At 38.5% G+C, this 15,560-nt stretch overlaps 1 protein-coding gene across 3 annotated transcripts in view; it reads right to left on the reverse strand.

Annotated features, from left to right (window-relative positions):
- Positions 1-1,462: 1,462 nt before the first annotated feature.
- nf2b (NF2, moesin-ezrin-radixin like (MERLIN) tumor suppressor b) overlaps positions 1,463-15,560 on the reverse strand; it is a 58,846-nt gene continuing 44,748 nt past the window's right edge. For 2 of the 3 annotated variants that reach the window (XM_028806825.2, XM_028806826.2), the window contains exons 12-17: positions 15,066-15,188; positions 14,767-14,984; positions 14,509-14,611; positions 9,723-9,853; positions 6,265-6,424; positions 1,463-1,936 (exon numbers count right to left, since the gene is read on the reverse strand). In XM_028806825.2, coding sequence (XP_028662658.1) covers positions 1,889-1,936; positions 6,265-6,424; positions 9,723-9,853; positions 14,509-14,611; positions 14,767-14,984; positions 15,066-15,188 — 783 coding nt within the window. In that variant the 3' untranslated portion in view covers positions 1,463-1,888. Of the gene's footprint in view, positions 1,937-2,548; positions 2,616-6,264; positions 6,425-9,722; positions 9,854-14,508; positions 14,612-14,766; positions 14,985-15,065; positions 15,189-15,560 lie in introns of all 3 variants that reach the window. The other variant, XM_051930731.1, reaches the window with a different exon arrangement.

Here is a 15,560-nt window from a genome sequence, read left to right on the forward strand (position 1 = left end):
GTCGGCAAGCTGTGACAATAGGCAGTTGTGTTTTCATACCTTCTAGCCAACTGAATCTACAGTAACTTTGTTTGAACAGTAAGATGTTGGATTGGAACATAATGTTCCAAAAGTAAAACATAAAAACATTGAATATAAAAATAGAGGAGCATATCACCCTGCTAGCTATAAAATTAGGCACTGAAAACTCTGCCAAACTAAAGCTTATTAAACTTGCTTGGCCTAAACAAGTGTTTGGATTTCCAGGACAAAGAAAAAAAAAATCTCACTAACAATCATGGACAGAATATAAATAACGAAAAGTTCATTTTATTTCAAAACATTGAAATTCCAACTTAACTGTTGCCAAATGAACCCACAATGTTTTCCTAAAGTGTTCATGTTACTTTCAGAATTAGGTTCATGTCACTTATCCTACCTTGCACAATTCACGCCCCTGTGCCATACACAACCATTTTGTTTTATTACTACTCTCATACTTCTGTTATTTATTATGTAATGGATTGCCAAGTCAAACTTATACTAAAATGACCCCAAACTCATTTACATTGAACCTCTTAAACCGTTCCTTGCATCATCCTGCTGGTGAGATTAACCTGCTCTTCACCAGCCCCTCCTGAAATTCATTGACTACCAGAGTTTAACTGCTCTGCATTTTCTTTAACTTACAGTAAACAGTTTGTACAAAAGATCAAGGCGGTTCATCTTCAGGCAACTTGTCCAAGTAGTGCATCTCTTGAGTGTCAATATGGTTTTGCTCGCAATTCTGTAATTTGACAATTTGCTTATTTAACCCGCACGTCACCTTTCAAGTCAAGTATTCCTTTAGCCTCCGATTTTTCCTCAAAATTGATTTTTAACATAATGTAACCTGGCCTATTAAAAACATAGTCGTTTATAATATTAAAGAGAATGATCCTGCCCCCAGAATGCTTTGCCTTAATAAGCAAGTTGAAATACTAAGGAGCTAAGATCATGAAGTTTATTCTTTGCCCTATGTGCATATATACAGCACAACAAAATGCCTACTTGCAGATGCCAAAGAAATATTATGTTAGCAGATGTGCAAAAGAGTAGCAGGAGAAAAAAGTGTGGATATTTCACCATGATTAATCCATACACTCCTTTGGGGGCCCAGACATAAGGCATTACCTATAATCCTTAATGGATTAAGTGTGTTTGAAAATGGATGGATTGGTAGATTTTATGAAACGAGGATGCACCTCTTGCAAAAGCATCTATGAGGTTAATAGTTTAGTAAATAATCACCTCCGGAAAATGGCTGAAAAGTTCCATACTGCTATAAATTAAGAGTACAAATCACACTTAACTGCTCTGCATAATTAATGGCACAAAAATCAGGCAGGTTATTCAGAACCCCCAAGGACACTTCACCAGGCACTGTCTGATCTATAATCTTATTCAGTATCTTTTTTAAATGTGAGAAGCCCTAAAACTGGGATTGGGTAACAGTCTTGTTTTGGACAACAACTCCAATACTTAAGTAAATGATGAAGAAACATAACTGTACAAAACTGGCCCAACCTTTTAGCAAAGCTATCGACTGTTTGGTTTTTTTTTTTGCGCGGATGTATTTGTTGTGCCAGCTCATGCACTACAGTGAGTATACCTAAGCACCTAGTGCTAGATGCCACAGCAGCAGGGACATGTAGAGCAATAAAACGAACAGCAGCATGTTCTTGATATTTTGTGAAAGAACCATTGATCTGGCGCTTTATGTTAGATTGTAAGAAGTAACAAGCGGCTGTCCATGGAATCTGATGGGCTACGTCAACTCTTGTCAAATCTTCTGTATGCTTAGGCTCAGATCTTCATTACATTTCACAAGTGATATTAGCAAGTGATGAAAACCCCTGAAAGCAGTCTATTAAACATCCTCCAGATAGACTGTTGACGTCAGTGCTTCAGGATTCCACTGAATAAAAGGGAAAAGAGTAAAAGAAGAATGTTAGGTTAAGATAATCCACAAAAAATTGTAACTTTTTAAGCCATTTGAAAAGTACAGCATACATTGACATTTCATATGGCAGCACAGGCCTGGAGGTGCCTTGTGTGCAAAGCCACTCAGCAGCAGTGTATTGTTAAAAAGTCTGGGAAAGTTTTGATTGCAAACCTATTACTTTGAAATAAATGGTTTACAGTTAGTGTTTAGGGTTAAATGTATTTTTTTTTTTTTTTTAATTTCAAGTTGTGCCATGTCACATTATTCACCAAAGTAGATTGTTTTCAAATCCAAGCTGACAAAGCAGTTGTCATGAATTGCAACAGCTCTGGCATTCTTCATTCTGTTTAATGTGATGAAGACACCTCCATGAACATGTGGTTGTGGAGTAAATTCCAGAAATTATCACCCATTTCAATTATTCCAACATTAAAATAAAGCAAGACAAAAGCATAGCAGAATAAAGCAGAGCAGGTAAATGTTTTGCCTGCCACTAGAAAACACCCGAGCCAAGCAGCCCAAACTTTAGGTCATTCAGCCCCACAGCTCAAACGTGCAGTGTTAATGCAGAGCAAGGCATTTCACCTCAATGCGATTTATTCCTCCCCTGGCTCTTTCAAATGTAGATAACCTCCGAGTCATAGTGCCCGACCTGAAGTCAAAGCAATACACGAGTACAACATTACAAGAAAGGAATTTGCTTATTCCAGATTACAGGAGATAAAACCTTCACACAGATGAGAGGCACAGAAAAAATGACCCAACAAACAAAAAAGCAGTCAAGCTGTAAATGAAGGTATTTTTACAATTTGGAAAATTACTTAATTCCACTTCAGAACAGGCTAAATTGTGTTTTTCAAAATCCTGGCTGTCTGTAACTTTTTTTTCCCTACTGTCATCCCCCCAAAAATCCTCACTGTTGGTAGTTTCTATATTTATCTGGTAGTTTACATTTTGTGTTACAGTGCTACAATAAATTTTTTACGATCTCCAAACAAATCTAGTATAATACATAAGACAACCTGAGTAAACACAATGCACGGTTTTTAAATGATCATTTTATTTATTGAAGGAAAAAAGTTTACCAACACCTATATCACCCATGTAAAAAAATAACTGCCACCTGAAGTTAACACTTGATTGTGACACCTTTAGTAGCAACAATCACAATTAAACATTTCCAGTAATGGTAGTTCAGTCTTTTATCATCACTGTGGAAAAATGTTAGCCCATTCTTCTCTACAGAATTGTTTTAATTCAGCCACACTGAGGCTTTTTGACTATGAACTGCCTGTTTAAGGTCCCACCACAACATCTCAATGGGGTTCAAGTCAGGACTTTGACTACACCACTCCAAAACCATAATTTTGGGATATTTTTTTCCTCTAGCCATTCTGAGTTGGACTTTCTACTGTGCTTCAGATCCTTGTCCTGCTATATAACCCAATTGCGCTTGAGCTTCAGCTCAATGGCCGAAGACCAGATATGGCCGTACTTTCTGGTAGACAGCTGAATTCACACTTCCCTCAATTATGGCATGTCAACCAGGCCCTGGAGCACCAAAGCATCCCCACACCATCACACTACATCGTATTTCGGGGTGATCATGGCAGATCAGATGAGCCTTTCTGTTCCTCTCATTATAGCAGTGATTTTCACCTCGTAATTCTCCCATGGACACCGTTTTTCTCCAGTGCCTTTCTAACTGTAGAATCATGAACATGGACATTAACTGAACAAAGTAAGTCCTGCAGTTCCTTAGACGTTCATCTTGGTTCTTCTGGAACTTCCCATATGAGGTTTCAGTGGGATCTTGGGAGTAATTTTTCTAGGCCGGCAACTCCTGGGCAGATTTATCACTGTTCCAAGTTTTCTCCGTCTAGAGATAATGGCTCTCATGGTGGTTCACTGGAGTCCGAGGGTTTTATTAGAGATTGCTCTATAACCTTTCCGCAGCTGATACATTTCATTGTTTCTTTCTTGCATCTTCTACAATTTCTTTTGACCGAGGAATGGTGTGCTGCTTGTTGAGACCTTTTAGCCAACTTCACATTACCATGCTGTTTAGATTCAATAGGGTTGGCAGCAATCAAGCTAGGGTGTGCCTAGTTTAGCTTAACCTGTTATTTAATTAGGGTTAATTGAGTGACTAAGGGAGGAATTACTTTATCACGTTTAATACAGGATGTTGACCTTTTTTCCTTCAATAAATCAAATTATCATTTAAAAACAGTGTATTGGGCTTACACAGGTTGACTTCTGTATTATACTAACTTTGTTTGGAGATAAACAATTAAGTGTTATGAATAAGCAAAAATAGAGGAAATCAGGAAGGGAGTAAATACTTTTTCACTGCACTGAAAATGGTAAATATAAAGTGGCAGGTGTACTCACTAATGAACAGCTAACCAAGGACTGACTGCTAGGAAAGCAGATTTGAAAGACTACATGTTTCCAGGCAGGACCTCAGCAACCACAGAAAAGAGTTTGCTTGTGAAAATCAGACATCAACACTGGTCACTCTTGTATAATGTACAAGAATGAGAGGAAAGTGCATTGTGGTCTAATGTTGAGCCCAAATCCAGATTTCAAAAGGATCTTGCTTGCTACCTGTAACAGCCTGAGTCTCAGTCTTAGGCTACATCCACATTACTACATTTTTGCTTAAAAACCACAGATATTAATCTTCATTTTTGCCTTTTATCCACGCTAACCCAGCATTTTTAAACCCCCGCAAAAATGGAGACTTTTGAAAATGCTCTACAAAGCATTCAGCATATAATGAAATGCCAGCTCAGTGTTGCAATATGGACTGGTGAAAATACAGACTTTTAAAAATGCAGACTCCTGCTTATTAGCTCTTCTCAGAGTACATCATGATCATTTCCTGACTTATCACCCTTCACAGAAGAAAAATATATTCCAACATAGCAGGCATAGAAGAGTTATTTTCCATGGCGCTTGTGTTGATTAACTGTGTACATCTCAATTACATTTTGCAATGTTTGAGTGCTACATATACTGTATGTGCAAAAATCAAGTAATTTACCAGTCACTACAGTTTTGCAATTAAATCTGGGGCCAGCAGCTTTAACACCCCTTTAAGGATTTTTTCCACTGATGCATTTTGGGTATTTTAGGATCGACAGAGATCATAAACAATGTGAAAATGTTCATATGGACAGAAATCTTTTCATTTAACAGCAACATTTTTAAATGAAAACATAACAAGTGTGGATGTAGCCTCAGACAGAAAACATGCTGTCAGCCTGAAAAAAACATCTGCATCCTAATTAACAACAATAGTGATAGTGGCTTCCCTGGGATTCCCAGGAGTAGAACAATGAAAATTGCAGGGGGCTTTTGGTTCCTTAGAATAAAATATCCAGCCAATTGTGCCGAGAACACCGAGACCACATTGTGGAAGCAGAGAAGACTGGACTTTTAAACACACTGCATTTTATTCTTCTGGTTGTTCTGTAATTTATATATAGTAATATACTGTATCTTTATGCTGCCTTGCTTTTTGTTAATTAAATGAGAGGGCAAGCACAGTATTCAGATATGTATGTGACATATAAGTATACTATACTTTTTAATTCAGTGAAAGGTGGACATTTTAAAATGTAAATTATAATAATTCATGAATCTAGGCTGTCCTCCTCAACGTGTTAGAGTAAATGGTAACACTTGAGTTTAGGTACTACAAAAATGCATCTATTACTATTTTACTTGTTACTTGTAACAAGACCTTATAAAAGGCTTCTTTTGGTTTTAATGACACTTGTAAAGCATCAGTAAAGTGGCAATTCATGTCTCTGCAGTGTGGCATTGGATATGCTGGTACAATTATGAATATGAAGGATTCAAAGTCCTTAAAATTGAAGTATGCAATATCAAGAGAAATGATTCACTTAACATAATTTTGACCATCCCAAAGTGAAGTTATATTGGAAGGCCACATTACATGGATGAATAATCTCTTTACTGATGCTTTGTAATTGTGATTAAAATCAGAATATGCCTTTGTTAAGGACTTGTTACACAATAATAAATGAGTAATAGATGCATTTTTGCAGTACCTGAACTAAAGTGTTACAGAGTAAACCCTTGATGTCATAAAAACTAGTAGAAAAAACAACTTCAGCATATTATTGTCCGTATTCTATAACAGAACAATTACATGGATCAACCACTGTGATTTTAAATTGTTAGTTAAGCATGAAATACTTTTATCTACATTTCATGTAGTGGCCTTCTTACTAATTACCAACACAAACACTCCCCACAACCCAGCTTACTCGGCTGATTGGGAAATATGCTGCTTCAGCATAATCTCGGAGGTCCCTGTTTGAAGAAAATATTCCAGAGTGCTGTTCTTCAAGTTTCAGAGACTCAATCTCGGATTTCAGTTCTTTCAGCTGTTCTTGGAGATTTTTGCTCTTTTCAATGTAATCCAGTCTACAACACAAACACAGAGAAAGTGTTCTTTAATGTATATACAATGTAAAGTGATGGAAACAAGTCATACTGAAGAGTTCTTTAATAGATATTCAAACTTATAATAATGAAATATGCATCTATTTATGAAGGACGTTCAAAAAGTTTCCACACTTTTTTTAAACTCTATTAATAATTTTAAAAACAAATTTCATCACTTTTCTACATAGTCACCTTCCTTTGTGATGCAATTTTCCCAGCGTTGTACTGACTTTTTAATGCCATCAACAAAAAATGTTTTTGGTTGAGCATGTAGCCACTGATGCACCACTGCTTTCACATCGTTCCTCGTGGTTGTGGCTGGAAGTCCAGAGTGCTCTGCATCCGTTACACTAGAACAGCCATTTTCAAACATTTCAATCCACACATAGACGACTCTATGAGAGAGAACTTTATCCCCATACTGATCACACATGCAGAGATGAATTTGTGCTCCCAGCACACCTTCTGCCCACAAAAAGCATATGACAGAATGCTGTTCCTCTTAGGTGCAATTTATAAGTTTCACAGCCATCTTCACCACAGGGTAAGAACTCTTATACTAAACTGTAAGGGCAGTCGGCTTGCGAGACAGAACTAGTCACATGACACTCAGACACAATTAATTACTACTCCTCCTGCCTTTACAGTTTCCAACGAAAATATAAAAGTGCCAAAACTTTTTGAACATCCCTTGTATCTATCGATCTATGTACACAGTATATATCTATCTACTGTATATAAATATCTATCTATACTGCTCAAAAAAATTAAAGGAACACTTTTTAATCAGAGTATAGCATTAAGTCAATGAAACGTCTGGGATATTTCTAGTCAGTTAAGTAGCAGAGGGTGTTGTTAATCAGTTTCAGCTGCTTTGATGTTAATGAAATTAACAACAGGTGCACTAGAGGGGCAATAATGAGACGACCCCCAAAACAGGAATGGTTTAACAGGTGGAGGCCACTGACATTTTTCCCTCCTCATCTTTTCTGACTGTTTTGTCACTAGTTTTGCATTTGGCTACAGTTAGTATCACTACTGGTAGCATGAGGCGATACCTGGACCCAACAGAGGTTGCACAGGTAGTCCATCTTCTCCAGGATGACACATCAATACGTGCCATTGCCAGAAGGTTTGCTGTGTCTCCCAGCACAAGGGCTTGGAGGAGATTCCAGGAGACAGGCAGTTACTCTAGGAGAGCTGGACAGGGCCGTAGAAGGTCCTTAACCCATCAGCAAGATCGGTATCTGCTCCTTTGGGCAAGGAGGAACAGGATGAGCACTGCCAGAGCCCTACAAAATGACCTCTGGCAGGCCACTGGTGTGAATGTCTCTGACCAAACAATCAGAAACAGACTTCATGAAGGTGGCCCGAGATCCTCTAGTGGGCCCTGTTCATTTGGCATTTGCCACAAAATACCAGAAATGGCAGGTCCACCACTGGCGTCCTGTGCTTTTCACAGATGAGAGAAGGTTCACCCTGAGCACATGTGACAGACGTGAAAGGGTCTGGAGAAGCCATTCAGAACAGTTATGTTGCCTGTAACATCATTCAGCATGACCGGTTTGGTGGTGGGTCTGTGATGGTCTGGGGAGGCATATTCATGGAGGGACACCCAGACCTCTACAAGCTAGACAATGGCACCATGACTGCCATTAGGTATCAGGACGAAATCCTTGGACCCATTGTTGGACCCTATGCTGGTGCAGTGGGACCTAGGTTCCTCCTGGTGCACAACAATGCCTAGCCTCATGAAGCAAGAGTATGCAGGCAGTTCCTGGAGGATTAAGGAATTGATACAGTTGACTTGCCCCCACGCTCGCCTGACCTAAATCCAATAGAACACCTCTGGGACATTATGTTTTGGTCCATCAGACACCACCAGGTTGCACCTTAGACTGTTTAGGAGCTCAGTGATACCCTGGTCCCTGATATTTCGACAAAATGGACTAGCCTGCCGCATTATTTTTTCACTTTGATTTTCGGAGTGTCTTTGAATTCAGCTCTCTGTAGGTTGATAATTTTCATTTCCCTCAAACGATGTGTTAGGAATGAAAGGATGCCACATTACCCAGTCCATATTAATATAGACATCCAGCATGATTTTTTTCCCCATTGAGATGTGATGTGTTTTCAAAGTGCTCATTTAATTTTTTTTTAGCAGTTTATATATTAAGTATCTATCTTTCTAGTTTAATTCATTGAATCTAATTTAATTCATTCTTTTAGAACTGCAGACAGCTAGGAATGTTCATAAATACATAACCTTTTTATTAGTTCAGTTTGGTTCAGTCAAGGTATATTTTCTTTTTGGAAATCAATTTTTTATTGATGTCAACATAACCTAGTATGGGTGATTTGTCATATTCCCACAGGGGTTAGAGGTGGAGGAGAGATGCCTTCGACAGTAGTACAAAACAAGCGGACACCTGCTTTGATAAGTGGCACAGGTGTTGAGTGACACTCAGGTCTGAAGTCAGCTGTTTGGTCAGCGTATGCCAAGCTAGTAAGTAAATCTCTTTGGTTGAGGTAACTGTCCATAAGCAGATATGCTGTACACATGGGGCGCTAAAAGAGCAGCTTCATAGAAGTGTCAGTTTGTTTAAGCCAGCCGTTCACTTGCAGATAAAGCTAAGCACATAGGGCATTATAAAGAACTCACATTTTACTTAAACCAGCTGTCCACATGCAGGTAAAGCTATACATGTGAAGCACTATAAAGCAGCCATACCTAGTATTTATACTTACATAATATGTATCTATTCACTACATACAGTAACATATTGCGAGTAAGACAATCACAGTTTTTCTTACCCTAGTAATGAAAATGCACAAAAAAATGAACCAATATCTGTCTGCCTGCCATGATCTTTGAATTACTTAGAGAAGAGTATCTTAAAGTTTTTTTGTCATGATCCAATCTTGCACTTGTTATTGTATGTGACTATTGCTGCCCATTCTTTGACTATTGTTAGAACGGGGTGTGGGTGAAGTCTCATTTAGAGGATCACTGCCAGTCATCACAGCAAGGGTTCCCATTGGAGAATTGCTGCTATTTGTCACAGCAGGGGACTTCCCTTGGGGAGTCACCACCTTTCATCAATATGATGCTTAATCAACCTATGGCAACCAGTTGCAGCACACTTCAAAAAGGGGGGGGGGGGGGGGGGGGGAGTAAAAACAAAAAGCTTAATGTAGAATCAGAAGAATGAACACAGTTAAAAAGAAGAGACAGGTGCGAATGTTGGCTCACTGAGAGAAAGCACTGTAGACCCACCTCTCTCTCTCAATCTCCATAGATAATCTTTTCATATCAGAGTCTTTGAAATCTGTCTTGACAGATCCACTTTCTAGACTGAGATCACTTCCATCAGTGGGTGGTGGGGAACAGGTATAGGCTGAAACCAGCTGTAAGAAAACAGTGTCAAAAAATTTAAAATTCCTACCAATACTTTAGTATACATTTTGCTTGTTTCAAAATGATTAAAAACATTTTTTGGAAAAAAAAATAATTTCTACAATCCAAAAATTATGGTACAGATATACATGTTTAAACATCAGCAACTTTGTATATTGGATTATGCAAGTAGCCATTATTATTCAGCAACTGAAAAATGAGGATGAGCACAAAGGTTTCAGAAGCTGCTAAACGATGTGTTCACTACAGCACCTCTTTCACACTTATGGACAGAAGGCTACAATGTGGCTTTTTCTTGTGAATTTTTTTTCTATTGGTTCAAGGAATTTAACATAAACATAAAGAAGGTCAATTGAAGTACTGTATAATGTGGCCTAATTAGTTTTTCTGTTTATTTTGTACCAGTATATCTATTCTTCTTTCAACATTAACAAGAACATTGAACTTGATGAACTAATCTTTTCCAGTAGTTTGTTTTATATTGTATACACCGTTGTCAAGGGGTGATGTGCATTTGAGTTGTAGGTTGGTTTTGTTTTTGGCTAATTGCAAGAAGGTATTCTGCTTCTTCTTTGTTCAGTGTTTTTCTCCATTGAATTTTTTTTATGAACATCTGATTTCAGGAATTATTAAACAATTATTCAAGTCATTACCAGTTAAATATTATTTGGGTAAGTCTAACATTTAGTTTTCTTTTCAAAGAAACATTGATTTATTGTGTACAGCCCACTAAGCCTGTTGACACCAGAACTGCTGCCCTCAGGAAAATAAGGCTTAGAAAACCAGGATTATCAAGTGTGATAAAGCGGAAAAAAAGGCTAGAAATGTGGTCACACTGCAAACAGTGCTGAAAATCGTCTTTTTTTCTTAGAAAAGATGAAGCCTCACAACCAGGATTTAGTATTAGCAAGGAAGATGCTAAAATTACCTTGGCCAATGTCTGAAGGGACAATGTGGTATTTCAAGTGGAAGTGGCCAGGTTCCGCCTGATGATTGACAGCACAAGCCTTACAGTGTTTCTGTAGACCCTGCACCAAGTAAGTAGGGGAAGTAGCTATTTATCAAGGGTCTTCATCTCCAAAACAAACCATTTTGTCCTTTGCATTTTTTTTTTTTTTTTTTTTACACTTTTTTAGATTTATAGGTTTTTTTTTTTTTTTTACAGACAACTAAATGGCATTGTGCTTTACCTTATTCTATTAATTTGTTATTTTTTCAACTCAAAAAATTAAATACTGTTGTAATTATAATTCTTTTTCTATTTAATATCAGTGTTTCTTGTGCATTGTGTATACATTTTATTACCCTGCTTTAGGACATATAATTACAAGGCCTTAGTTTATTTGTTTGATTCTATTTTTGGGCAAAAAGAACTGTATACAGCAATAAAGAAGCTTTTTAAAAATCCAAAGATACTAATGTAGTGTCTGTTCTAAAGAACAGCAAGATTTTGATTAATACATCATTAATGGACTTTAAGGAAATTGATACAGTTGCCAGGTGTCTGCCCTTTGAAAGATTGCTTGCTTTTAATTCCATCTGATTAAATCTTTAAATTCCATCTGATTTATTACACTGGAGGAATCTCTATGTCTATCATACATTAAAATTCAAACCCTACGCTGTATTTTGATATTTATGAATGCCAATAAATGCTAATTGGATAATTACTTTGATTAATACCACTATTTTAAAGTTGCTAATACTATTATATACTACTATAGTAGTTACATACATATATATATATATATATATATATATATATATATATATACACACATACATACATACATACATACATATACACACACACACACATACCTATATATATAATTCACTAAGCCGTCGACAAGTAGCCACCCATGGAAAGCACGCCGGAAGGGGCGTGGAGTCACTAAGCCGCCGACAAGTAAGACGCCCATGGCGCACGCAGAAAGGAGCCACGCCCACCAACTCTAAGACCATTGGATACGACGACAACTTGCAGAGCCACGCCCACCAACTCGGATGCGACGACTCGGAAAAAACACCGTCATTTATGTTCGTCTGTCCCACAGTACACATGCACCTCTGAGCCACATTGACTTTTCGGTTACGATGCATGACCGCGTGCACCATAGCAAACTGTTTTACACGCTACATACAGCAATTCGCATCCGCAACAAACATGCGTCTTCTTAGATGGTCCTGCAGGAACACGGAAGACGTTTCCCCGCCTACCAACACTCCGTTTTCCCCAGCCCGCGTCTACCCTCGCTTTCTAGGCATTCATACTGCCTGCTCATGTGCCCGGATGCAAAAACTCACCGACCACCCAGTTAGTCCCTTTCGTCTGTGCTAGGAGTCCACATGCACCTCTGAGCCACATTGACTTTTCATTATTCGTTTCGGTTATGACACCCGACCACGTCCACCATCAAAAACCATGGGAAACGAATAACGAAGCCCCGCCCAGAAACTCTACCCTTCCGCCAACTCGAACAAGCTGCTGTCCAAATCCAGCTGTGAGCCACGTTGACTGTTCTTTTGCCCTCCATGGCTACGGCTTCAAATGTATTTCATGGAAACAACACTTCTTTCAATGTTATAGAAATTCCTGCATCAGGTAACTGTTTGTTTCTATCAGTCGGGTTTTTTTGGAAAAATGTCATTGACGAAACTGTTGCTCTCAAACTTCGCAACATGGCTATTGGCTTTGTTTGCCAACATTGGGATAATGTCGGCGAGGTGGTCACAAACTGCAACAACTCACCACACAAGGACGCCCTGTCTCTTGAGGCATTCACACTGCCGGAAGACAACCATGGGATACGCAGAAAATAGCCATGTCAGTCAACGCAGATCAGACACCCAGGCAAACAACACTGAATAATAATCAATAGCTGCAACTACTTTGTCCGCCCCCACTCCTCACCTGAGTCGGTTTCGTCTGTGTTCAGCAGTGTTTCCCAAACTCGGTCCTGGTGAACCCCTGTGGATGCAGGGTTTTGTTCCAACCAGATTCCTAATCATTAATGCCGGTGAAACTCATCCGGGATAAGTCGGTTTTTCAAACGCAACTGTGTAGCAGATTAGTCTAGCAGACTAGCTGGATGTAATAATCCGAGATGAACGCGCGCCCTCGCGCTGAGTGAAAAGCCAATGTATATTGAGTCTAGAAAACATGATCAGCAAGTCTTTGATAGGCTGCAACAAAATGATGAAAGAACAGGCGCATTTTTTCACACAAACTTGATGGGTGGGTGTTAGTTAGTTAATTAGTTACTCGAAGGATTTCAAGATTTAATATGCACAAGCGGTAACACTGTAAAAGCAGCCCAAACCAGAAAAGACGGCTGGCAAAAAGTTGCCGACAAATTAAACGTGTGTGCATTGTACTTACTGAAAGCAGCGTTACGGATTTTGCAAATGTTCATTTTTTTCCCTCTGCTTAAAAAACATTTAAAAAGCGGCGTGATTATGTGGCGTATACTACGCTGCGGGTTGGTATGCAGCGTGTAAAACAGTTTGTTTGCCTTTTACTTTAACACGAAGACAATTTCCTGTTAGATTTGCCTTTGCGATGACAATTAATAAGGCACAGGGCCAAACTTTCAAAAACATGGCTAGCGGGTCATACGCTCACACTGATTACGTCCCTGCCCTTTGTACACATCCCACCGCCCCCACCTTCCCCCCCCCACCCCTCAGTACTACCATGGTCGGGTGACTTGGTGGATTATATATAGAAAAGCAGCCAAAACCGCAAACAACAATGAAAAGTCTACGTGACTCACAGGTGCATGTGGACTGTGCAAAGAGGAAAACGACTCAGGTGACAAGTTGGGGGTGGGCACATGAAATGTTACTTTTCTTGGCGATTTATTACATTACCGATTTTTCAAATGTTAATTTTCTCCCTGTGCTTAAAAATCATTTAAAAAGCGGCCTGATTATGCAGCGTATGGTATGCCGCGGGTTGGCTAGTATGTTATATTCTATTACAGAAAAAGGAACAATATTGTTCACTTAAGTTAAGGAGGTGCTAATAATGAAAACTCATTGAATGGGATTTCAGTTTTTGTTAATGTTGATGGTATAGAATAAGTTCAGAGTATCATGAAATTTCATTGGTATTGATATTGAATACAAAAATTCTGGTATCATATCCCTACAGCCAGGTGCAAATAAAAACCATTAGACGTGTGCACATGCACGTAAAGACTATAACCTGACAAGTGAAGTATGATTTTGTTGAAAATGCTGACTTTTAAAGGTGGTTAAACATAGCACCGTCTTCCAAGATTTGCTATGTTTATATTTGTTGCTCTGCTCCAGTATCCGAGGCACCAGACACATTTACTGACAGGAATACCATTTACTTTTATGCAAAGGAAAACATGAACACAGCCCTGCTTTGGTAAAGTAGCTATAAAATTTCTACACAGACAAAATAGAACAGAATACTGGAAAATGATCAGGAACAATAAATAAAGTATAGCACTTGAGATAAAGTACCGCAGCTACATTGAACATGCAACTTATCCTTTAAGATAAACAAATAAATAATGTGATTCATCCTAAGAAAAGTTACACTTAAAACAGGCCAACACTATATCCTTTCTGGGCAACTTTAAAATTTTCCATTTATTCCAGACAATTATACCGGATAGGTTGATCTGGTGATCTCTAGCAGTTTCTGCTTAGCTCGACGTTCTGCATCCTTCGCTTCACTCAAGTCTTGCTTTAAATGGTCAGCCTCTTTTGTTCTGTAAATACATAAAAAGATATTCAAAATAGGCTGTCACAAGTAAATAGTATAATCGCTAAAAATGTAATATGAAAAAAGGCCATTTTTTTTTTGAATGAACAAAGTGACATATCTGTGTTATTATTAGTTTATGACTGCAGGTTCAAAACATGCCTCCTCTCAGACTCCTCCACCAGTTTGACTGCCAGAAGCTCTGCCTCCCTCATCTTCTGCTCCATCAACCGCTTCTCCTCTTTTGTTTTCATTGCTGTGACTTCTAGCCTCTGCCTCTCCTGCTCAGCCTCAGCTGCTTTATGAGCCAGAAGTTTGGCTTCCTCCTCAGCAATCTGTGCCTTTTCTGCAAGCAAGTCAGCAGTCTCCTCTGAGCGAATCTGATGAAAAGTAACACTTATTTTTCATGGTTTCCAGAGCCGATTATGGCATCAAAAAATGTTTTTAGTTCATTGACCTACCAGGGCTTCATTGGCCAAGCGAGCCTCATCCTGCAGCTGAAACAAGCGTCGCTCCATTTCCTCCTTAGCTCTTTCTGCTTCTTCTCTCATTTGTTTTTCTCGAGCCAAAATCTGTCTCTCCATCTTAAAAAAATAAAATATTACTTGTTCCTTTTTACAGTTAACAGAATAACCTAGCAATAAAAGAATGGAACTACATTAAATTCAACATATGCTAATTCAGTATAATTTTTGAAATGTATAATAATTTCAAACCTGCTGTGAAAGACCAGATAAATGTATAGAAAAAAACTGTTCTAAGCATTAAATAAACGTTTAAGTGGAAAGATAAGCTATGCCCATCAGCTTCAATAAGATGTTGTATTTGGAGATCTAAAGATCTTTAGCTTGGGTGCCTTATTTAGGGCTGAACAGTCAGGTATGGCCAGCAGATATCTGTCAAAAAGGATGGGAAATGCAGATTTATAGGAGTGCCCAAGCTGCAGAAACAACTTT

This window comes from Erpetoichthys calabaricus, chromosome 8 (assembly GCF_900747795.2).
Source record: "Erpetoichthys calabaricus chromosome 8, fErpCal1.3, whole genome shotgun sequence".
Classification (NCBI taxonomy): Eukaryota; Metazoa; Chordata; class Cladistia; order Polypteriformes; family Polypteridae; genus Erpetoichthys; species Erpetoichthys calabaricus.